General features: G+C 41.8%; 1 protein-coding gene across 1 annotated transcript in view; it reads right to left on the bottom strand.

The window, feature by feature from the left end:
• Positions 1–1,754: 1,754 nt before the first annotated feature.
• Positions 1,755–24,718, bottom strand: part of PEX14 (peroxisomal biogenesis factor 14) — a 71,038-nt gene continuing 48,074 nt past the window's right edge. Inside the window, exons 4-9 of the mRNA XM_042032228.1 lie at positions 17,492–17,614; positions 11,219–11,304; positions 10,506–10,608; positions 9,141–9,238; positions 5,890–5,981; positions 1,755–3,575 (exon numbers count right to left, since the gene is read on the bottom strand). Coding sequence (XP_041888162.1) covers positions 3,110–3,575; positions 5,890–5,981; positions 9,141–9,238; positions 10,506–10,608; positions 11,219–11,304; positions 17,492–17,614 — 968 coding nt within the window. The 3' untranslated portion in view covers positions 1,755–3,109. The remainder of the gene's footprint in view (positions 3,576–5,889; positions 5,982–9,140; positions 9,239–10,505; positions 10,609–11,218; positions 11,305–17,491; positions 17,615–24,718) is intronic.

Genomic DNA, 24,718 nt, shown 5'->3' with positions numbered 1-24,718 from the left:
ACAATAAAACAGTCCTTAAATAAGCCGGGTGGTGGGGAACTGCTGCTGCTGTCTCATTCTGCAGATAAAAGGTTCTCTACCTGGTCATCTCTCAGTTAATAGAATGCCATTGTCAGTGCCAACAGGCCAGTGAATAAGCATTTCACAGGGCAGCTGAGCTAAGAAGTTTGTTTCTAGCAAAAAAAGAAGAAAAAAAAATTACAGGTTATTAGTCAGGCTACAAGGACCAAAATCCTCTTCCTACAACTGTTGCTATGCTGGAAAGAGAAGGAACATGACACAGAGGAATAGAACTTGTGACTCATAACAATACCTGCTGGTTAGAAGGTCTGGCTTCTTCCAAATTCTTTGCTGGTGGATTGGATCTCTTCAACAAAATACACAAACGCCCCATCAGTGGCCAGAGGCACAGAGTTACGTGTTTTGAGCAACAATGGCCTTGATGGAGTTTTCTGGGATTCATCAGGTTGAAGAAAGGAAAATATTTAGAACTGGTATCATATACAGAAAACCTACAGAACTGGTAAAGGTAGTAAGAAAGAAAACTAACAGACAGAAAAGAGCAGTTAAAGAAAACTGCCTTTTACTCTGCACCAGAAATCCTGAAGTAAATGAATTGAACACTGGCAACATGGAGGAAAAAGGGGGGAAAATGAACCCGCAGAGATGCTTGTACTATAAACCTTGTAAGTCACTCTGCAAGGCACATACCTCAGCAACATATTTTCCACATTTCACCAACTGCTGTTGTCCAGGCACTTTCTATTTTCAAAACCTTCTATGTATATAGAATGTATACAGGCAGGACAATACTTTTTCATCACATCCCTGCGTTGTTGTCTTTTCTTTTCACAAGGATTCCTGACTTGGAGAAATGAAAAGTGTCATCTCTTAAGAAAAGCCTTTCCTTTTAAACATTTTCAAATTTGCCCTGTTTTAGCTAAACGTGACGTTCTCTGTGAACGTTAAACAGTGGAGAGAGAGACTGAGAGGGAGACACACACACACACACACTCACTCACTCCTGGGGAAGATATTCATCCATTTAAGGCATGAGAAATCATCACATTCAGCAGCAGGTCTAAATACAGTAATATGAAGGTCCCTTTCGCTCCCCCGAGCAGGAAAATGTCACTGTGTACCAGACACCCAAATACTTGGGAATCAAGTAAATCCCTTATTTTTCAGAGGGGAGCCAAATCCTTCTGTTGAACAATGATGGAACTGTAGTAGCTACAATTTACTTGCTGCACACCATCTCCTTCGATGGTTTCTGGACTGGGATGGCAGGGTTAGACCAGTCATGGGATCCAGCACAGCATTCCCTCCTGGAGATAAGACTGAGGGGCCATGGGATATCTCACATTCTCCCTTCAGCACCTCCTGCTGCTGGCGGAAGGAGCAGGACGCAGCATTATTCCACACCCTGCAGAGCCTCCTGCTGGGAGCAGAGGCACAGAATAACTGCACTGCACTCACCAGGGGCTACATCCATCACAACCTCTGCACCATCAAAGACAACACAGCATTACCACGCTCCTGGAGCTATTTGTAGTGTACCTTACACTGCACTTACACCACTGCCTCCTGCTGATATCGCCTAGGACTGGAGCAGTCCAAAAACCAACCACAAATGGCCTTTGGAAAACATTTTAAAAGGACCAGGTTTCTGTAACCACCCCTTTCCCCTCCCCTGACCACCCTACATGCATATTTCTCCCCAAAATAAGAGCCACAGTAATCCAGTAATAGCCTGGTGTTAAATAGTGGTAACTCATATTTATTACAATTATATACAATCATATTTTATATTTGAAATCTATACATGATCACACAGACGAGCACACTTGCTTGGTGAGGACAGTGAGACTCAGTTGTTACAAGAATTGCTCTGCTAAGATGCCCTGATGCAGTGAATAGTATCATTGGACACCACCAGCTGCAAACACAATGCTGCAAATGAGAGGGTTCAAAATTCACTGGTTTGTGTATGGCCCCAACGGGGCAAAAAAAAGGCTGAACTGCACAAGAAGGGCCAGTGGTTAAACCTCAGAGCTGGAGCTGTTGTCTTTGCTAGAAAGACTGCTTTGCTGAAGCAGGTGCCTGTCACTGGAGAGGTACCATTTATGATCATTTTTCTTCTCATTTAGGGAGAAAAATAGGCTAAAAACCATTGCAAATATTCAGAATTAACCAACTATTCCAGCATCTGATTTCACCCCACTCATTCATTCATTCATTCATTCAGAGCAGCTATGAATAAAATATATGATGTCAAAAACTGATGTGAGCTTCTTGTCTTTGGAGGAGGAAGGGTAATAACGGGGTTGAGTGGAGTCAACTTCTTCTAAAGCCTTTTACTGGGAAGCAGTCATCAACAAAGCCACCTGTTCTCATGGATTTTACTGTGGCCATGACACCTTGGTCCCTACCAACAGGTCACTGTGATGAATGTAAGCATGTGGGGTGGAAATAACATTCTTTGGACCCCACAGAAGTTTAGTGTTTTTACGTGCTAGGTAGTTTCAGGAATTTGAGGCTTGGCATAAGGTTTGGAAGAGCCAAGACTGAGATCTGGTGAGGAATTTGAGGTTAAAATGTTCAGGTTTGGTTTTGTTTTGTTTTGCAACAGAATATCAAGTAGTTTGAGAAATAAAACAGAGGGTTATTTTGGGAAACAGAGAACTGGTTTGGGCCTTACGTGGGATTAAAGGCTCATGAAATCAAGGAGCTCAGAACAGACTGGTTTCTGAAATTGGATAGAAGGGCTCTAGGATGCAGCAAGAGGCCGGCTGCTTCTGTAAGAGGGCGTATTCTGTAGCTGTGGTGCATGGTAAGGCGATCGGTCTGCCAGCCTAGCAGTGACCCCAGCTCACAGGAAGAAGGGCTGGGAGGGGAGAAGAAGCCACTGCAAGACTGAAAAGCCCTGTGGTGAAACAGGGCAATCATGTTGTTCACCGAGCAATCATGACCTTGCTCAAGGTCAATCAAGGGAGACTCACTGGAGGGAATGGTAGCTTTTCTCTCCACAAAATGGGAGAGGCACTGGGGACAGTGCAGCAGGCTGGGGAAGATGTGCAGCAGCAGCAGCAGCAGCAGCCAGGGTGTCTTAGTCAATCTCATTCTCATTGCTGGCCCCCTCAGGTCTTCGTAGCTTTTCCACTTGCTCATTAATCTGACCATCCCCTCCTCTCCGGTCCTCAGTCTGGACACCCAGACATTCCTCCTCATCCACATGGCTAACATCATCATCCTCATCATCCTCTTCCTCCTCATCATTCCTTTTGGTTTCCCTTTTCTCCTCCTCACCCTGCACCTCCATCCGCACTTGGCTCGTGACGTCGATGACGGCCTTGGTGCCCTCCTCCGTGCCGAGCAGGTGGCAGCTGACCTTGGAGCCCTCAGGACTGTGGCTCTCCTTCACTGGGGATGAGGTGGTCGACTCATTGCTGACCGGTGAGATGTCACTGCTGCTGTTGTGGTTGGCAACAACGGGGTTGGAGGGTGAGCTTGGCTTCACTGGGATCTGCCATGATGGGATCTTAGGAGCCGAAGGGGAAGGAGGGAACTGCCTCCTTGGGGAGGAGAAGAGGGGAAGAAAAGGAGAGAAAGGGGCTTTTATTATAAATACTGAGGGGTTATCATTAGAGAGAATGGCATTTGCACTACGGAAGTCATGTAAAGCAAGACTGAAACTGCAAGTCTCATTGCCATAAATGAGCAAAACCAAGGCCACTTCACTTCTCCAGAGAGATTCTCAAAGTGCTTTACAAGCTCCCAGCAATCGAGCCTGTACACAAGGAAAATATCCCAGCTGGGCAGTCTGAAGCACTAAAATGATCTGATTTTGCCAATGTCACTAAGTAAGCTAGCACTCAGGAATGCTGCCTGTGAAAAGACAAAGGTGTCCCTTTATAAGACAATCACTAATTAATTGGTACAGAAAATTCCCACTGGAGCAAGAAGTCAGACACACCAGGTGCCTGAGCCAAGGAATTTCACCACCTGGCTCTCACCTCAATAGTGATACACCACTTGCATTCTGGCTCATTGCAATCCAGAGCCTTTCTCCCAGTCCCAGCATGCACTTTACATGTTTGGGCCAGGCCTGGCTGCCACAAACTGGTTCAGCTTCTCTGACTTGAATGGAGTCATACCAGCTCGCACCAGCTGAAAAGCTGGCCCCAAGTCCTTTCCAGGTTTTAAGGATATGGCAGTAGCAGGCTAATGCCCAGTACTAATAGGAGATCCCAAGTGCCAAACAGGACAAATATAAATGTAAGGGGAGCACTGGTGCCCTCAGAGAGTCATCCATCATGAAGGGCAAAGAACAAAAGCATGTCTGATGTAGTACTCCCATGCATCCTTGCCTGTGTATGTGAAAAGCGGGAGTATGAAGAGGTGTCAGATCAAAGTCTGAAAAGGCTGTGTGCCAGGGGGTCCTCATGCCCCTCAGGGGAGCTGGCAAGTGCCACGAACAAGAGCAGAGCAGAGCAAAGCTGGCTGCTCTCCTGCACCAAGTGCTCACACTCGGCATTGCCTTCTCTTAGACTGAAGTGGGAACAGGAGCAGCTCTCACCTCCCTCCTGCTGCTGCCACCAGCAGCCACCACAGAACTGGGCTGATCTCACCCCATCCCCTGTGAGTGCAGGATGCTGATGTCTGCACTATTCAACGACTATCATAAATGCAACCAACTAATTCAATCTGGAGACAATCACAGAATATTCTGAATTGGAAGGGACCCCCAAGGACCACTGAGTCCAACTCTTAAGTGAGTGGCCCACACAGAGCTTGAGCCCACAACCTTGGCACTATTAGCACCATGCTCCAAGCAACCAAGCTAATCTCAGTGGTTTTCCTGGCTCCAATGCTGCTGCTGCTTCCTCACTGCAGAAACATTTGTCTTTTTATTAAAAAACAAGCCCCTAAGAAGTTTTCTTTTTTCCCAAAAAGCACTTTTCCCCCCAAAAAGCACTTTTCCCCCAGTTACAGCCTTCCCACTGCTGCAAAGGTGTCATTAAGTAATGCTCCCTCCCCACAGAGAGGCCAGTATGACCCAGCTTAACAGACAGTAACTTCATATGTGTCCTCAATCCTTCAAAGCTTCCTACTGCAACTCCTTCTCCTGCAAGAATTTAAAAGGATATTGACGGCAACACACTTTTCAGACTTCTGAAAAGCCCGCTTGCTCAGATCCAGGACACGCCTAGTCCAATCTTAGACTGACCTTTGAAGTCCGTCTCTTAGGAAACATTGAGGAGTCTTAGTTACATGTAGAAGGAGACAAGGGAGCCCTATCCAAACGACGGGATCAATAGCTGGAAGCCAGATAAACTCTTAATTACTTGGGAAAAAAGAATTTTCTCAAGAACTGAGATCTGATCCCTGTTCTTATGACTGTCCCACAGGCTGGGATTTCTTTCACCTCATTTCAGACATCTGCTACAGTAGAAGATGTTGATACCTGAGCTGATTAAGAGGAACAAGCTCTGCTGTGGCATAATTCTTTTCATCCTGGTTATGCCCTGACCATGAGTAAGGCAGCTGAACTGCATCCAGAAGTGACTTTCTAAAACAGAATACAGGTGCAGATGCAGTCAATTCCTCAAACTAGGTGAGAGGCATCCTGACTGTGGGGGAAGTGCGAACAAAAAGGAAAAATCTTATCAATTCCCTAATGCACTCTGTGATTTAAGGCCAGTTTGAAAACAATTTTGAGACCTGCAAATAGAAAGTGATAGCCGAGTGCAAAATGGTACTATTAAAATAGCAGTAACAGGATATAGAGGTAGTTCCTGTTCGAAATGCCCTTCCTCTCCATGACTGAGGGAATCCCAGAAAGCAGCCCTTTCCCCACAACAGTCTGCTCACATATTGCATCCATACCGGTTCAGGAGAAGTCCTTTTAAAGAGTAGATCTCAGATTTCAATTCATTGATATTCTGCGACTCCAGAATCCAATTGGTGGAAGTTGTGGCCTAGAACATGAAAAACAAGACATAAAGATCAATGTCTGAACTGGAAGATAATTCACCAATGTCACTTTTTCCTATGTTGTTCTGCTCCCATCTGGGAATTTCGAGTCCTGTGGATAACATACATAACCTCTATCACTTAAAATCTCTCAGACCTGAGCAAAACAACTTCCACAATAAGAAGTACTTGAACAGATCCCCATGATGACCAGAAATAATAATTGTCTCAAGGTGCCAAGACTATTCAATATTTGCTTTGTGTTTGGGAGACTAATTAATCTTGTCTCCAATCTTGCCTCCCATGCACAACCATTGCTAAAACATCTCAAGGGGACATTTCTTTTTTCAGGAGGCCAGCACTTGTGAGAATTCAGGCACAGCTGGGCCCACATTGGATGTTTTCCACCAACATATCAGACAGAGAACAATACACAGAGAGATAAACCAAATCATTTGGCACTGACCTAGTGAATGATTTCTAGAGAAGAACTAGAACTAGGATCCGGAAAAGCAGTGGGAGTTGCACTGAATCAGGTCCTCTACTCCTTTCTGAGACTGAACTTAGCTAAGACAACAGATTTGAATACTATATATTAACAACTACTTTAAAACCATTTTCTCATTTCTCCTAAATCACAAAAGAAAGAATCCATTATCTGCACTCTGTGGTGTTTAGAGGTGGGCTGATAAATACATACTTGAAAGCAGCAAAAATATTCCCTACTTGATCGGAAGAATTAGATCTGTGCTTGAGTTACCAGGTCGTATCTCCAGAAGCAGCTGGACTAGGCACTGTCTCTTGGATATTTCAAGGCAATGGATCCAGTTTTGTGGGGAAAGACGATAAGTAACTCATGGAAGCCTAGTACAGCTGCTGTCAGAATTGCATCAGAATTGCCATGGGATATCAGGCAGAAATTAGAGTAAGTAACTGAGGATAACATGCTGCAGACAATACTTTTGGCACTCTTTCTTTTAACCCTTTTGGGAACGTGAGAAATGGGAGTTTTCTAAACACAGATCATGGTCTATGGTTATCCCATCCTTTTCCTCCAGTAATTCCTGTAGCCATGAGACCAAATAATACTCATGCCTGGCATGAGTAATTTCTGCTAAAAGCCATTAGAAACAAACACATTGGTGCGTATCACTGCAGAGATAGTTCTAATAAATTCCCCACCAAATGAAGCCAGAACCGGAATAACACAAAACTCCTCCTCAGCAGTTCTCACTAGATGTAGCCAGAACTGCTTGTTCCTACTTACTCTTAAACAGTCTTGAGCTACTGCTGAGTAACCCCACAGCCAGCACTGCTCACAGTGACTTCTGGGCTTCAAACCCAAAGAGCTGGGCGAGGCTCAGGCTGTAGTAGCTGTGTTATACACAGATGTGTTCCCTCAGGATTCACACTCCCAGCCCTCAGACAGCAAGAATCCAGGAGCCACTGTTCTGGCTTTCTAAGACCTTGAAAGCTACAGCAGCACATTAACAAGGGAGTGATTTCCACTCACTGGCCTGCAAAGGACTCAAATTTCCAAAACACATATGGTGCCAGATGCCTAGGATTTAGAAATAAAATCTGACATCTGGGGCTTTTTAGCCAGTCTCTTTAAAAACAGTTGTAGAAAATTCAAGCCTTGAATTTTTATGTACGTTTTTTAATTACTTAAAGTCGCTCTTTTTAATTTTTTACAGCATGCCAGTAGGAGTTTGAAAAGCAGATATAAAAACTTACATTGCAGCTGAGAAAACACAGCTTTTATTCTTTGGTTTGTGGGGTTGCCCAAGTTTTTCTTTGTACACATGAGGTTTAGATATCATAACAATGTGTGCTACCATTTCAGTGCGGGGGGTAGAGAGGGGGGAAGGAAAACTTCTTCAAGACTCTCTAAACCACCAAGACTTACGGCCTTTTTCCTTCTTAAAGCTCAACATGTGTTCCTAATCTTAACACTTAAGACCTGAAAACAGTTTTCCAATTTCCGGACTGGCTCCAGGCCACTGTCAGGCCACAGTTCCCAAGGAAAATTGAAGCAGAGTGTTGTGACCATAAACTGACTTTCATGGTTGCATTTACAGCTGTGCCACTGAGGGATTCCTCCTGTACAGTGTGCACAGCACAGAGTCAGCTGTGGCCCACCAGTTACACACCATCAAAGCATCTGCATGAGATTAAAGTGTGGTAAGGGGAGAAGACAACTGTTCCTGCTGCAGGTAAAGGGCTGTAAGCATTGCCTAAAGGATTTCACAGGAAAATCTCCCTGTACAGAGAATACCACAAGATAACTGTGAACAATCTTGGCCTTGAACAATCCCAAGTCTGCGAGTCAAAGGAAGACTTCATCTCCATGTGACTGCTCCACATTCACCCCACCTCACATGTCAACACTTACTCACTGATAGAATGCTTGGGCCAATGGTTGCAAAGTACTTTGGAGTAAAGCACTAATTCTCATTGACAGAAAGAAAATCAGTTTTGGTTAAAAGTGGGTACTTTATTTACACATGTAACAACACAAACTAGTCAGAATTGATGACTTTATTGCCAAGGTCAAGTCAAGAGTCAAGGGGAATGGGTCACTGTGTGTCATTAACAGGGTTGTAATGGGGCCACCTGTTACACTCAGCTGACCAAAATCGTTGAAACAAGAACCCAAATAGTAAGAATGTTTGGCCATTACCTGGACCTGAACAAGTGACTTACATACAGTCCTTCAAGTATCTGCTTGGCTGAACATGATGTACAGAGTACAGGAGAAATACAAACTGGTAAAATTACATACACAAAAAAAATTCTCTGCACAACTGGCCTTTGCCTCTTTTGGTCAGTGGACTAAATCCACAACAATTTCATCTCAAGTGCAGCGCAGAAGGTATGGAGCCGAGAACAGGTCTGAGGCCTCAGACACATGAGCTTCATCCAAAACTACCCAGTAAAGCCCTCTCCAAAATCAGATGTATTTCAGTGAGTATCCAACTCATATCCAGTGCTCTAACTACACCACCCATGAAGAAGTCAGATGCAGAGAAACTGTTTGGGGATATGGCAGAGCTGATGGCTGGGTTGTGAACCCAATAGGTGCTCTCCACATGCCCACAAAAGAAGCCATGCATGTTCCAAAACTGATGATGCTCTAAAGGTGAAGAGTTGGAAGCTGGTACCTTGGAAGCAGCCAGTTCTTGGGTGAGCTCTTGGATTTTCTGTTGCTGCTGGATTAGCAGCTCCTGGACAGCTGCTAAGGTTGTCTGTAACTGAGTCACTGTAAGGGAAAAAGCAGAAGAGTTAAACTGAGATACATCCACACTTACACAGTCACACACGCTTTTCCTGCTGTCTAGCTACAAAGATGCCTCTATTCCTACTATATTTAATTTATCTATGCCCGCCTGCTCACTTTAATCCATATGATTTATTTGCACTATGGGTAATCTACCTGCACTGCATCTAACCTCCAGTATTTCTAGTTTATCTTTCCATTGTATAGATGTCTATAGACCACAGTATATCCGTCTAAAACCTCTCCCTTTTAATTATATTGGTTTATGATTTGTACATCTCCCTGAACTTACACAATGTTTGTATCATTTATCTATCTCGGGGCTCTTGCAGGCAAACACTGGGGCTAGCTAGCTCCAGTCTGGGAAGAGGCTGCTCTCAGGGTTGACCTTAGGGTATCATGAGAAATGAAAGATGCTTTTCCTCTCACCCTTCAGTGAAAAGTGTAATTAGCATCCTCCCATTCTCAACCTACCAGCTCCTTCAACCCCAGTATCTTTAATAAACTTACTACTGAAAATCATAATTTTTTTCATCCCAACTGAATATACTTCGCACTTTTCCCCTTTTATTCCAAGAGAGCATCCTGTATTCCCTTCCTACACCCCAACAAACACAGAAGAACTTCTGCTGGACTCCAACTTCAGCTGTAGAACTTTTTCTACTTTGGCACTTTATCCAAAGCTTCCAGGCAGTAAACAAGCTGATAAAATAAATAAAATTAAAAACTCTATTGGTGTGACAGGTAACAGCTAATCCAGACCATCATTAGGGCATTGGGTAATGAACAGACACCCTATAGAGTCAATAACAGAGAAGGTGGCTAAGGTCAGGGAGGCACAGTAATTACAGACTCTCCTGACCCTCCCTTGGATTTTCAGATGGAAGGTGGGGAGAAACCACCAAAAAAAAAAGCCGCTGAAAATATCAGAGAAGCAGAAATTAAAAATGAACTTTACAGCCCTCCAAAAGGCTGTCATTTTATTCCCCTTATTAATATTCTGAGGTTGGGAGCCTTTCCGTAAAAACATAATTAATTGAGGCCGTGCCGACAGTAAACAAGCAATTTCAAATTAAACCGAAATGACGGCGGCTTCATTTGCAAATGTGAACAGATTCTCAGAGCAGATAAATGAAGTCACCACATAAAGTGGAGATGGAGGGAAAGAAAAGGGTGGGGGTCTTGGCAGAATGGAGGATAGAGGGAGAAAAGCTTTGAGGGGTAAATTGATGGAGTCATTAATCTTTACCTGTCTGTGTCACACTGCCACTCATCTCAGAAATGTTTGACTCAATCCTCTGAAGTTGTTTCCTGTCTTCTTTGCCTCCCATGATGAGAGGGACCAGGTATTTCTGCATGGAGTACAGAAACTTTTTCAGGAAATAGGGATGTGCAAAGCGCTATTTCTAATCTACCAGAAACATCCTCAAATCCCACCCCTCAAATCTCAGCCTTTATCACAGAGCCAGTGATCATTTATCCACACATCTGGCTGAGAAAAGAAATTCCCTCTACAGTAGGTGTTAAAAGAAGAGGAGTTTTGTGTTTACATTTGTCAGGGTGCTGAAAACCAGTTCCTAAGTCTGGACACAGCCATGAAATCTGCCTCATTCCGCCCTTGCAGAGTGTGGACTGGATATAATAGGTCACAACTCTCCTCTAGCTAGCATGGAACCTTCTGCAGCCTCATCCTAGGAACGGAATATGCTTCAACAAGAGCATACACAATGGAAATTACCTTATTTCCAGTAGTTTGAGATTCACAGCTGAAAACTAGTTTGCTTGCCACTTTTTGACTCTGCATTTTCATGTTAAGTGTCTACATTTATCAAATATACCAATGGCAGTGCCAGTCAGAACAGAGATGCTTCACCAGCTTGGAAGCAACATGATCATTTGGACACAAGCAGCATAACATGTTTCTCTCAGAGTACAGTGTAGGAGTAGCAAGGGACATATTACCTTGTAGAGCTGGTGGAATCCAAAGGCAATTCCTGCCATTATGATAGCCAAAGCACCATAATCTCGCCATCTGGAGCCAGGGGGACCTAAAGGTCAGAATCAAGAAATAATCATAGTCAGAACTGCAGGTGACAACATTTTTGTACATCCATTTTATCAGAGAAAAGAGCAATGACTAACACACAGTGTGCAGGCCCTTGGCTGAGGACACTTAAACATTTGGCCAGACCTGTGGCATTGACACTGGCCTTGTAGTGTCACAGGGAGAGAAACCAGAGCAGCAATTAAAAAGGGTCCATCAAGCTGTTTTGACCTACTGTTTCCTTGCAGAAGGCACTCTGAACCCAGGCAACTGTTTCTGGGGCTGGTACTAGCTAAGGTTAACTCCTTACCTGAATACCTATTGTTCTCCACTATCATAGTTTCTGTAAATGGGGACAGAGCTAGAGACCCAGACGAGTGCAGGAGAAAGGAAAGAAGGGAGTGTTTTAAGAAAGAAGATAAATCTGTCAGGGCAATAAATGAGTTTATGAAAACTGTGTCAGCAATTACGGACCACTTCAATGAGGAAGGATCCAGTGTCTTTCAAGCTTAAATTACAAATAGGGACCAAAGCACACATAAAGAGCAGAGAGAAAATATGCAATGAAATATCTACAGAGAGAGGTAAAGAAGTAGATTAAAGCTTGAGATATTCAACATACAATTCTGCACAGAAGCTTAGAGGCTCCACAAAGGAAAGCAAAGATATGGTATGCCCTGCTCCTTTTAGCAGAATCAGAAGATACCTGTAGTTTTCCACCAGCCTTATCCTGTCACCTCCCTCGCAGTTCCCTGAATGAACCTTGTACTGCCCCCGGTTTTCTTTAATAATAAAGAGGATGCAGAATGATCTTGCCTAAAGTTCAGTGGCAGGATGTGGGCAGAACTGACGAGATGGGAGACTGGTGTGGTCTCCAAATCTACGTGTGACTACATTGTCTCATAAATGCATTATGTTCTCCAAAGTCTCAATTTAGGTATTCAAAAGGAGGCTTAACTGGCTGAAATGGGTGGCCGCTGGTCTCCTCTCTGCTTTGCTCAGCTATTGCCATTTTGCTTGTTGCTGAATTCTTCTACAGGCATTTCATCCCAAGAGTTCCCCTAATTCTAGCCCTTAGGGTCCAGAGTATTTGGGTCTGACTCCCAAATACTGGCACTCAGAGCTTCTTGCTACATTTTAGGACACAGCTCCTGAAATTATCCTCTGGCTAGAAATCTGAACAAATTAAGGCATCTCTGTCAGAACTGGTGAATAGTGTCACCAGGAGTATTTTGGGTTGCTGCAGTTGCAGTTTTGGAGCTTAGGCACATGATCAAATTATAATAACTTTTTAACTTAATGAGTTAACACACGTCAGCTAAGCTGCAGTAACTGGCTGTGTACATGTCAGGATTTAAAATGATCTCTCGCTAATCTTGCTGCAAACCGCAGCCATCTATCCCACTTTCCCCTCTGTGCTGTGCCCCCACTGTCACTTCTGGTATCTGAAGTCTCTTGGTTGTCCAGTCCTCTCCCCTAAACTTCTGACTAAAAATATCCTTCTATGACAATATGATTTGTTCCAGGCTGAGCTGCTGTTGTACAGGGTTAATTCTCTCAGGGGCCTGTGAATCCTGCCCATGGCTGTCCTTGATGGGCTGTCCCAAACTCCCTCCCAGCTCCACTGACCTCTGAGCAGGAAGGAGACACACCTGTAGGAATCCATCTGCTTTGCCCTTTCACCTCACTCATCACTCCCTCCATTCCTGTAATGCTTGAGCTAAGAACATTTTATTGCCCCCTGGTTTTCATTATTAATGAAAAGGGACCAGAATGATCTTTCCTAAAGTTCAGAGAGTCTATAAAGACAAGAAGCTGAAATGCCATTTTACTCATTTTAGAGATGTGTGAAATCTGTCTTGTGACAAAAAAAAAAAGTGAGGGGGGTGGAGAGAAGTAGTGAGTGAGTGAGGGACGCAGTAAAGGCTCTGCACTGACCACAGCAACTTCACGATGTTACAAAGAATGTCACAGTCACTGCCTAAAATACACTCAACCTTTCTTTTTGTCTGCAATTCTCTAATCTAAAGCGTGAAGATGTGAAAAGGGGTTTAGGAGTTTTTCTGTTTTAAGCTCCATGCTCACACTGACTGTGCATATTCTCAATTTCTCCACTTGTAAAACAAATAAAGTCCAGATAAAGTGAAAAAGCACTGACAGCCCAGTTACTTTAGGCACTGCAAAAGTACCAAACCATTCTACTGAGAGGCCTTCAAAAGTCAAATGGAAGGGACACAGACATTTTCTCCAGGTATATGTCTGTGTTTTCACTAAGTATATTTAATTTCCACAGCAGTCACTGTAAATCACATTTCCAGAGTAAACACCTACTATTTTTCAGATCCCCATTCACCTAAGAATTAACTTTCCTAACAGCGACTAATTAGGCCTTGTGCATCCAACTTAAGGTCAGCTTCACTAGTATGTGTATCCACTTCTAAAACTGTAGAAACTGATGCTGGAAGAGGTGAATTTCCAAAAGAAAACAGTGAATCCATGGAAATATGTTGGGGAAAAAAAAAAGAGTTTGGATTCTAGTTACCCTTTTTAATTGTAAGAGGAAACAGTCTATATTTTACAGACTTGTGCATAATGAAGACACAGGGGTGTGAAAAGAAGATCCAAATGGCAAGAAAAAAGTCACTGGAGCTGATTTTTAAGCAGGTGTAAAATCTGCACAAACCCCCATAAATGGAGCCCATAAATACCATGGGGAACAACACAGACAATACCTGGATGGTAAGCATGCAGCTTTGCACACCTCGCTCAGAAACTCCCCTGAGTTTGCTCGTAATTATATGGGTTAGAAAGGTAAAAAAAAAAAAATCAACAAATTAATCATTTAAGTATTTAAAGTCAGATTTTTGTCCTCAGTGCTGAATTAGTGTATTTCATAACACCAATAGCAGACAGCCCTGTTTTTTTACTGGGGGTTCATTTTAGAGCATGTTTAAACTAGTCAGATTGAGTGATGCTTCCAGCAACTAATCGCATGTCAAATAAAAGATATTTTATGTAATAAATTACTGCTACAAGTAATTCAAATGTCATTTATCAGTTTTATTATCAGTCAGGCAAAGTCTTGTTTCTCTATATTAATCAAATTCAAGCTTTCTTTAAGCTTTTTTTTTAAGCAGTTTTGACACCTCTTGGCAAAAGTACAAACTAGAGGGAAGGAATTACTCCTCCAGAACAAGAGGAGAAGTAGTAGAGATGGTATTGACCTAAAATACTAGAAATTTAATTATTGTCTCTTCCCCAAAAAAGTTTTTATACTTTCTCTTCAACCAAACCCAGAAGCGGTTCAGCATACAAGACCTATGCTACTCTAAAGGCTTACAAGTGTGCTTTTTTCTTGTTAACTCTTCAAGAATTAGGAAGTATTTATACAAATTACAGGTACTTCCAATAAAACATTAGAACATTAAGTTCAATTGTACAAAAGGAAGTATTTAAGCGGTATGAATTTAAGAAACAGAACAGACTGGTGGCAACAGCAGGAGATCCCTGTTGCTTGAAAGGAAGCAAATTCAAAAGGGGTACACAGGATTTATTGCTGCAACTCACAGGAGTGGGCATCTTACACTGGCATTACTAGCAAGATCAGCAGCTTGGCTGTTTGCTTCATTCCTGCTGAAGAAATGCTTGAGATGGTTCTGAAGCATCCTGAACTTCTGTACTTGTAACCCACAGTTTTAATGCAATTTTTAAACATGAAGCGGCAACACCTTGTGGGAAGAGGGTGCAGAGAGAAATTAGATTTTTTAAAATGCAAGCCTCTGCTTTTCAGCACAAAGCCCTCCTCATTTTGTGTTTTGTGTAGAGGTGTCAAAACTGCTCAAAAAAAAAGCTTAAAAAAACCCAAAAATATCAAACACAAAGTGGTTCACAGTCTTCAAGTCCTAAGCTCAAGCAGATCCGATATTGCTTCGCAAGAAACTCAATGTCTCCTTTGGAGAAGGCAAATACAGCTTGCAGTCTTTTTCAATATAAGCTCTTCAACATGAGTTGTTCCCATTGACAAATCAGTGTACAGACTGAGCAGCCTCTCTATCTCACTAGCCCTTTAGATATTCTTTCAAACTTCAAATCTTGCAGCATTCCAGCTCAGTGTCATAAGCACTCTGTGAGAAGATAAGCGTAACAGGTAGACAGAAAAAGTAGTATCTATCTTCCTCTGTACATGACAGCCCCTAACAAAACTGTGAAAGATAAACTGACTTAGTAAACTATCACAGAAAAAACTGTCCTGAAGCAGATTTGGATCAATTCAGAAATACTCATTGCAGGATTAGCACCCAACTGATGAAATAACCTACAGCAAACGACACACCTTGAAAGAGCACCGAGCCACTGCACAGTCTCATCCATCAGGTCTAGAAAAATTCAGATATGGCTTTTGCAGTTCTAATACCATAGAAAGCACTTAATAGGAAGACAACAAAGATGGATCCATCATTAACACCCCCCAGTACTACACCAGTCAAGAACTAGAATAGGGCACAGATGAGAACTAATCAAAACAAGTATTTTGGTCAAACGAATACCATGTATGTCCAGCTATTTATTCTTTTTATACATCCATTTAGAAGTTAAGCTTAAATAGAATGTCTACAACAAACAGCTAGAGTGGGGAGGAACAATACCTAATGAACTCATTGTCACCCCTTTCCTGATTGTGGGGGCTGCTGAAAAGGACTGCCTCACAGGGAAAATCTTCGGGTTCAAATTATTTAAAAAGCACCAACCAGATCACAAAGCTACAGCACCAGTTTACAATTAGAACCCCTGCGAAGGCTTTTATTTGGTAGTATTTTTAGTAACCTTTGATTTCCAAGCATTACAGAATCATACTTTCAAAATTCTCTTTCAAGCTGTTACTGGGAACATTCTGATGTTGAAATTTTAGTGAAGATTCTTACCTAGCAAGAAGAAAGTGGGAGCTGCTGCTTTGAAGAAACCCAAAATAGCAAAAGGAAAACAACCAAAGAGTGATAAAGCTGCCAGGGTTAACAGCGATGACAGTGTTTCCCAGGCTGAACTGCATGCTGCTTCCCTGATCTACTCATACTAGTGGAACACTGAAATAAGGGAAGATGAACTCTTCCAGTACTGGGTTGTGGTAAGAATTATTTGAATGAGCAATGGACAGCACCAAGAGGGATCTGGCCCTGCTTCTACAGCAAGACAGCAGATTTTGCTTTCCTGGCATTTTCTGTGGACTACAGCAGACAGGAATTAGCTTAGGAGGCAGAATTCAGCCCTGGAGTTCACCAGCACACACAATACAACAGCCAGAAATATTCCAGTTCTGAGCCCAATACTACCACAAAAGCTTTTCATCTCAAACTGTGCCAAACCAGAGCAGCTAAAAACTCAGAAAGCAAGTCTAGTATTGTCTCCAGCAATAGCAAACCTGTGCCATAAACTAATAAACACAGCTCTAGTGGAGTGTTACATCAGTCAATATCTGCCACAGAGCTGTTTAAGAGCAGCAACAAAATCCTATTCTTCATACTTGGCAGGTAAGTGAAGTGATTTTCAAACTACCAGACACACATGTGAGCTGAACAGCTTCTTTTGATGGATTTTTAATGGTGTGTACTTTGGTTTTTATTGTTTGGAGCTTAGATACTTTTTTGCGAGGTTTGTTTTAAAATGCAAATATATATGTAAATTTTGAGTCTACACAGATTATGTTGGGACTTTAAAATTTCTTTGAGAGCGTATTTTGTACACAAAAATCATACAATCACATCCACATAGTATACACAGAATTTCTGCTGTTACACCTCAGATTATTTAAGATCAGAGAGAAAAGTTTTCCAAGTTTTAGAAGGGACGACTGAGTCCCGTGTTGACAAAGTGCTTTTCTGACGTCCGTACAGTGTGTCAGAATCTAATTTGCATTGACTTTCCACCTTCAGGTCAAGAGGTGTCACTGGCTGGTATGGATGACATTTGTTTGTAGACAGTGATCATTTGTATCTCATTTTCCTTGTGTAACATGATCTTGTCACAAGCATCAACAACCATGAAGTGCATTCAAAGTAACATTTGGTGTCTGATTATGACAAAAAGTATCATCAGTTGAATTGAAATCCAGGATGTGGCACATGAATCTGTGAAATCGCTGCAGAAATCACAGCAGAAAGCAATTGGGAGCAGATATTTTTCGAAGTGTTACTTACTATACACCACGGTGTGAGGAGGCTGAGCTGGCACCGGGTGTGTAGAAGGACCTGGGGACTGTGGCTCATCCGTGCTAGTGCCCGACTGCTGGAACGCCAGGTCGATTTCTTCATCTGTCAGGCCTGGGGGAGCAGAGGAAATGAAATCAGTTTAGCACCTTTACCCACTTGATGCACACATAATTAAATTCTCAAGCCAGGCAGAACCCTTTCAAGCTGCAAAGAATTTTGGCACTGACTTGAGCAGTAATGCCTCCCCAATTTTGGATTCACTGGAATGTCTCCCTCTCTCTCTCTTTCTCTGTTGCAATTTAACCTTAAGCGACAGAATATTAGCCTCAATGCTGCTTCCAAATGTGGCTCATTCAATTTCCTTAATTTATCCTTGAGTTTATTGCTGCTTTTGAAGTAGCTTTCTATTGCAATTCTCCATTCTTCCCCCGAAAAAAAGATACCATCAACTGCAAATGTGGCTCATTTTAATCTGTAATGGTGTAAAAAAAAAAAAGAGGGGAAAAAACTAACAATAATGCATGAAAACAGACAGGGAAACAAAAAACTAATTATTGGGTTAGACGACTAATTAGTCTAGATCGTTTCCGAAGACGGGAATAATTTGCTTTATTTTATGACAAATGCAGAAATAAAAAGAAAAAAAAATCAGGACTGACTGTGATTAGTATGAATGGGACACAGAATGTAAGGAGGAAATAAAACTATAACAAAACAGATCAAAACAAGGCCAAGCCCAAACTTTCAGCTGAGCATTGCCCCGGCCCATTGGTGCATGATTAGATTGCCCCAGGGCAGCCTGGTTTTCGTTTCACACAGAGCTGTAGTAACACTGCACACATGGTACACGTTGCTGCAGTGACTCCTGCCATCAGGAAACGCCAGGATGACCATCTGTAATTGGCCACAACATATGGAAAGAATTTGGCCAACGAGGGAGAAAAGAAAAGCAGCTAAAGGACTCATGATGACCAGCATCTCTGAAGAAGGAAGCACAGCTGGATTATTTTTTCCAACAGCAGAAAACATTCTTTAAAAAAGAATCTAGTACTCAGATGGCAACCATGAAGTGGGAGCTGGACAGCTGTGTATCATTTGTTGTATTATTCTCCTGCACAGAAGCACATAAAAACCCAGTGTCCCTGCTAGGAGGAACACGTGAAGGGATTTGGGACCTTTCACCATACATAGAGTGCATGCAAAAACATTCAGAAAGGTGGGAAGTGAGAATATGGATTTAAGGAGAGAGATTTAGAAGATAAGAGGCAGACATGATTCTTGTAGGGACTAAGCACAGTGAGGAAAATGGTATGAACAGGACAGCACTGGGAGAAAAATGGGGGGAATACTTTCTCTCCATCACCCCCATTCGAGATCCATAAAGCATTGTTGGTAGACGAAATTCCTGAACTTAATCCTTTAAAAAACTAAGCTTTTTAACATTACAGAGACATGCAATATGGAAAATGGTCAGGCCACTGGGCATATTAGCTAAGTTTCAATAAATTTTTTTCAGGATCTTTAACTTCACTGCATACTGGGGGTCTAGACAGAATAATCTGTAGCACAAACAATATTGCCAGAAATAAATACACAAGTCTGTCTCAGAACTGTTATTTAATATCATAAGCACTAACACAATGCTTGTGGTATTCAGAAGGCTTTATAACTATTAACAGATCTTCTCCCTATTCCTGTGAGCATGTGAGAAACTGAGTTCCTGTGAGACACTATTCATCTACTCCACAGAGCATTTCAGAGAAGTTCAGTGATTTCTCTAACAACAAAATATTGTCAGTGTAAGAAACAGTATCAGAAACCAAAAGTTCCTGATCTTTGGTCCTGCAATCTGACAGAATCACCCTGTCACTTGTATTTGATGCATGGCTCAAATAGTAAGGAACCAAAACCACATGAAACAATATAGAACAAGACCTACAGTGAGTGTAATAAAAGGCAGAAAAACACAACTCAGCGCATTGCTCTACTCACAAAAGCAGTATTTATGGTGTCTAATACATGTTAAAAAGCAAAGTCCAATCAGAAAGAAACTGTTTTAACCATTAATTCAATGTAGAATCCATAAACAGATACCAACACTGCAGATCACCAGCAACTACTGGATTTCATAAAGATGGAGACAACATTAGTTGCTGGCTGCAAATGTGGCATTTTGTTCTATTTCCATGCAAATCTGATAATATTTAACACTTAGAAACATCAGAAGTAATGGAGGATCTTCATTCTGCAAAAAGGGCAGAAAACAATGTCTGTTGTGTCCTAACCACACCATGTTCTCATCCTGTTTGAGAAAAAAAGCTAAAATCTTTTGCAGATAAAGTGAGCCTTTAGGATTATTCTGATCTTGCCAACTAGGGACAAGTATCACTGTTTCCATTTAAACCCTGCTGTGCTGTGAAGAAAAAGCTGATGTGAATGATAGAAGGACGGGAAGCCTTTGACATTGCAATTCCTGGTTTGAGTATAGTACAAATTAGAATTTTTACTACTTCCCTGGACTATTCTGCTGCCTTGTGAAGTGGTCTTGGCCATGGTACTAGTGACATTGGACAGAAGAATATCACAACTACATCCCTTCTCAATTATCAGAGGAGAAGACTGGGATTGCCATCACCTTGGAAAACCTCTTCATTCATCTGGACAAGATGCTTTTAAGGCCTTGTCATCTTGGCCTCAAGATCAAGGGAGACCTGGAGCTGATTCCTTAAGCATATATATGGAGTAAGTTTACCTGGTGGACACTGAGTAATGATGAGTCATCTGTGCACTCAGAAATATACCTGTCTTCATGCTGGTCCTTTCTCACACACAGTAACAAAAATGGACAAGATATTCTAAGATATTCTCTCCTCAGGCAATTATAGCCAACTCATCACATTTCCCTTTGGAATGATTTTTTTTCAAATTCACCACCTACACACATGTATGCACACAGTATGAGTTTTCCATGCCCAAATTATTCAACTTTGATATATTCATTACACACAGAAGTGTGAATTTCTAAACCAGATCTAAGTGTCATCTGTTCCAGTATCTCATCTCGCTATATTTTATCACAGTCCTATCACTACATGAAAAAGTATCCATGTTCATTCATTGTTCTAACCTAGCAGGAAATTGGCAAGCCAAAAATAATACCACTGCCCTTGGATGCAAAAGCAGTGTCACAAAAACTGGAGCTTTGTGTCTAGTGTAACTCTCAAATAGGTATCTCAAGAAAATCACCTCAGTTAACAGTGGAATTGCTCTAAATCCACTTTCCAACACTTTGGAAAACAAACATTTTCGTTGTTCTGCGGCTGAAGCAAGATCAAGTCCATGCAGAATGCAAAAGGTTAAAAGGAACAATAAAGGAAACTGCCAATTGTAAGTGAATTATATTTGGCTTTGAAAGCTGAGCCACGGCTATATTATAAAAGGCATCTCTTTGCGTTGTTTACCATCACCCTGACTAATGCAGACCTTTTTTTTTTGTTTTAAATAATCTCATGCAAATTAGACACACACTTCCTTCCAGTTGATTGCTATCTGCAAGGAATAATCTAACCGCAGAGGGTACTGAGCAAGGACTGAGCTGAGGAGAAGGATGCACGGAAACTGTCTTCAGAGCCCCACAGAATGCAAACCTGTTCCCTTCCCCCAACCATCCATTTCATTCCTCTACAGCACCACAGCCATTGCAAAGAATGTCATAATTTTCACAAAGACTTAAAAATTCCTTTTCAGGCTTCAGGGTGTTGATTTGAATAATCCAGCACTCACAATTGTTTTGCACTCAAAGGGTCTTGCTGACCCTCTTTTTTGATTGTCACTGCTGCCACTCAATTTGCAGGCATCACTCAGCCTCTGTAAATTGTAGTCAAACACAGAAACAGAGCAAGTCAGAGAACGAAATGGGTTGTCACAAGCATCTCTTGGTGCCTGCACCTCGGGTGTTGTATAAAGAGCTCTTTTGTACAAGAACTTTTAAGACTTGACTGTCTATGTCCTTTTATAATATCTATTACTATTTAAGGACCTCATGTACATCAAAATATTGTTCCTCTTATGACCACTCTGAAGTAGAGGAGTACTCACAGTACTGTTACCCATATTTCACAGATGAGGAAGAGGACATCTGTGAGAGACATACAGACATGAGAAGTGCTTCAAGGTCAGAACTGAACTGCTGGCAGTCAGAAAATAAAACTCAGGAGATGTGAGTTTTACCTGTTTTCTGTCAAAACACAGCAGCAATAATTGCAATGTAAAACCCTTCCATGAACTTAACTAGACGAGCCACTGGTTTTTCTCCTTCTGATGCAGGTTCTGACATATTAGTGACAACCTTTTTCCCATCCTATGCACTGAAAATATATTTTTCTTCATTATGTTCCTCCTTACACTGCTCAGTCCAGTAATTCACATAAGATTTTCACAACCTGAAGCCTACATCAGTTTTGGGGAGACATTTCTGTTTAGGTGAAATTAAGAAATCTGCCATAATAAGGAAAGGTGGTGGAAAAATTCAGTTCCTTTGTGGGTTTCCAAAGCCAGCTTTATTACCGCTCTAAAAGACCACCCTGAAGCAACCCCCCCACCAACCCTTTGGCAGGGACAAAAGGCAGGAGAGGGTATGGGGCAGGGGGTGGCAGCTGTTGTTTTTTCCCCCCCACACTTTCTATTAAGGAGAAAACAAAGTAGGACAGGACAACTTGTGACCTATGTGACCCTATGTGACCACCTGAAGTTAGTGCCTGGTACCACATGACTAAAAGGAAGATCTGCTGGTCGGCACGCTGAAATGACATTACACTTCTGTTCCTGGAAGCCACTGAGTCAACTCTGCTCAGAAAGAACATGGCCACATTTTAAAAGAATCATCATAAAATCCTTCTGGGATCTGATCCAGACTAATGATTACACCTGTTCAGTCAGTTACATGCAGTGCTGGTTGACTGTTATCAAATCTGTCTCCTACATCCTACTCTGTGCTTAGCTGAATGTATTTCAAAAAGGTCAAAAAGGCAAAGTCTCCTGATCCATTTTCTTTCACACACGGTCATTTGTGAGGCTGAGCCCAACCCCACATTTGAATAAAACCTAAGGTTTCAGAAACATCACGCTGATTTTTTTCCTTTGATTTACACTGAGACACTGCATTTGAATATAAACATCCTGCTGACTGCACTTCCAGCTCAAACTTTAGTAAAGGAACCCGCACATCAAAGGGACATGGACTGGTCTCAACTGTCAGGCTGAAAAATGCAGAAATAAAAGTAATTTGAAAAGTTGCTGAAAGAGCTTTGAATTCTTACAGCTCTATTCATCTACAAGACTGTTAATTATGCAAGTGCAATCTTTCAGAAACATGATACACTTTAACCCATCAGGGTGACTAAGCAGCAATCGGAACTGATAAGGGTGCTCTAACCTCAGCTGCGCAGCACTAAAATAAGGAAGGAAAATCAGACTAACAGAGCAATGCTAGGAATTACACAGTGAGCCAGCCAGGAATGAAAAGGTTAAAATAAAAAGTATTTTGGCATAACAAGTATAAATAAATAAATAAATAAATACAGCAGCAGTTCCTCTTCCGGGCTAAGCTTTTTGGAGTCTATAATAAAATGAAGTGTAATGGAGGAGAGGAGGGCAATGTCAGAGGGTGAGGGTTTGGGAGAGAGGTTGTTAAGTATCTCCCTCTCCTCAGCTGTGTTTACTCCATTTACAGGATCCCGGCTGATTGATAGACAGACAAAAGAAAAGCAAGCAGATAGTAACCCCCCTCTGGGAGCATCAGCAAAGGGGATAACTCCTGACATCATCTAGAGCCCCAAACTCTCCTTAGCCACTTGTAATTAAAAAGACAGAGCAAGATATGCAAACCAGAGAAAAAGTAAAAGAGGATTTTTTTATTATTTATTATTAACATTTTGTTGGAACAGTAGAGTGCAATAAGGACTCTCAGAGCCGTTAAAAGTCGTCGGGTGACCTGCAGACCCCTATTTCCCAGAGCCTTGTATAAAATTGAATTTTTTAAACATAAATTACACGTAATGACGACACTGTAAAAACTAACAGTAATGGAAAGCTGTGCTGTATTTCATTAGCCTGTATTATTCCGTGCCACCTGATCCAGCCGGGCCTTGTTTATGAGTTAGTGTGTTAGCAGATGCCGATGGAAGCATTTGCTTCGACCTTGCTCTTCTCATTGGGGCATGAAATTACGACGGCAGCACCTTGATATTACAGCCATAAATACAGTAAACTGCAAATTTAAGCCAACGGCTCCTATTGTCTCTGAACATAAAGCTGATCGGTATTTATTTAAAAGGAGAACGAAAAAAAATATTATATATCACCTTGTTTATGGGTCCAGTGTCTCCCCTTCCCCTAATCTGCCTTATTCACTTGGTTAAATACTAAACAAACAAACTAAATCCTCTCTATTTTCTACTGTCTAAATATTCTTATGAAATGAGTATTGTCTTCAGAAAACTGGATCAAAGTATTTTCACTCTGAATAAGAAAGGGCAAGTGACTTGCTTAGCATGTCTTGGAATGGAAGAAACAGAACAAGTACTACAACTTTTCTTCTCAGTTTTATATATATGAGAAGTTCAAAATGGAAAACGAAAAGGGTGCTTCTGGTCACTCATTCACATTAGTGTGTAACATGTGTATCCATATGGATAAGAAACATGTTTTCTTCCTGTTTCTATTTAAAAATATCTCCCATGTTAATACTATTTCAAAACAAGGAGGAAAAAGAAAAAAAAAATTGCAGTAAGGTTAATGGGAGAGGAAAAAAAGCATGGGATTCCTTCTCTGAGGCAGCAAACAGCAGGGAGAACGCCTCGCTCTCCTATGGGCATTTTGGGTAAATACCCACTAAAATTTATCAGAGGGGAAAAAATCAAACACAAAGGCAAAAGGACATTGTAATATCACAAGGCATACCACAGCATAAATTACAGCATTATAAGTCAGTCCAAAATGCTGGTAGTTTCAAGGCAGGGAAAATACAGTTTCACTTGCAGCAAGAGAGGTCAGGTCTTCCTCTTCTAATGTGCTCCTTGCTTATATGAAGTATGTTATGTCTGTTCCATAACAGAGAGGAAGGCAGGGAGGCAGGGAGGCAGGAAGGAAGGAAGGAAGGCAGGAAGGCAGGAAGGAAGGAAGGAAGGAAGGAAGGAAGGAAGGAAGGAAGGAAGG

This window comes from Corvus kubaryi, unplaced genomic scaffold, assembly GCF_017639235.1.
Source record: "Corvus kubaryi isolate FWS band 111438036 unplaced genomic scaffold, C.kubaryi_AGA036_p1.0 37352, whole genome shotgun sequence".
In the NCBI taxonomy this organism is placed as follows: Eukaryota; Metazoa; Chordata; class Aves; order Passeriformes; family Corvidae; genus Corvus; species Corvus kubaryi.
Note: the sequence above shows the minus strand (reverse complement) of the source record. Positions and strands in the feature narration are given on the sequence as shown.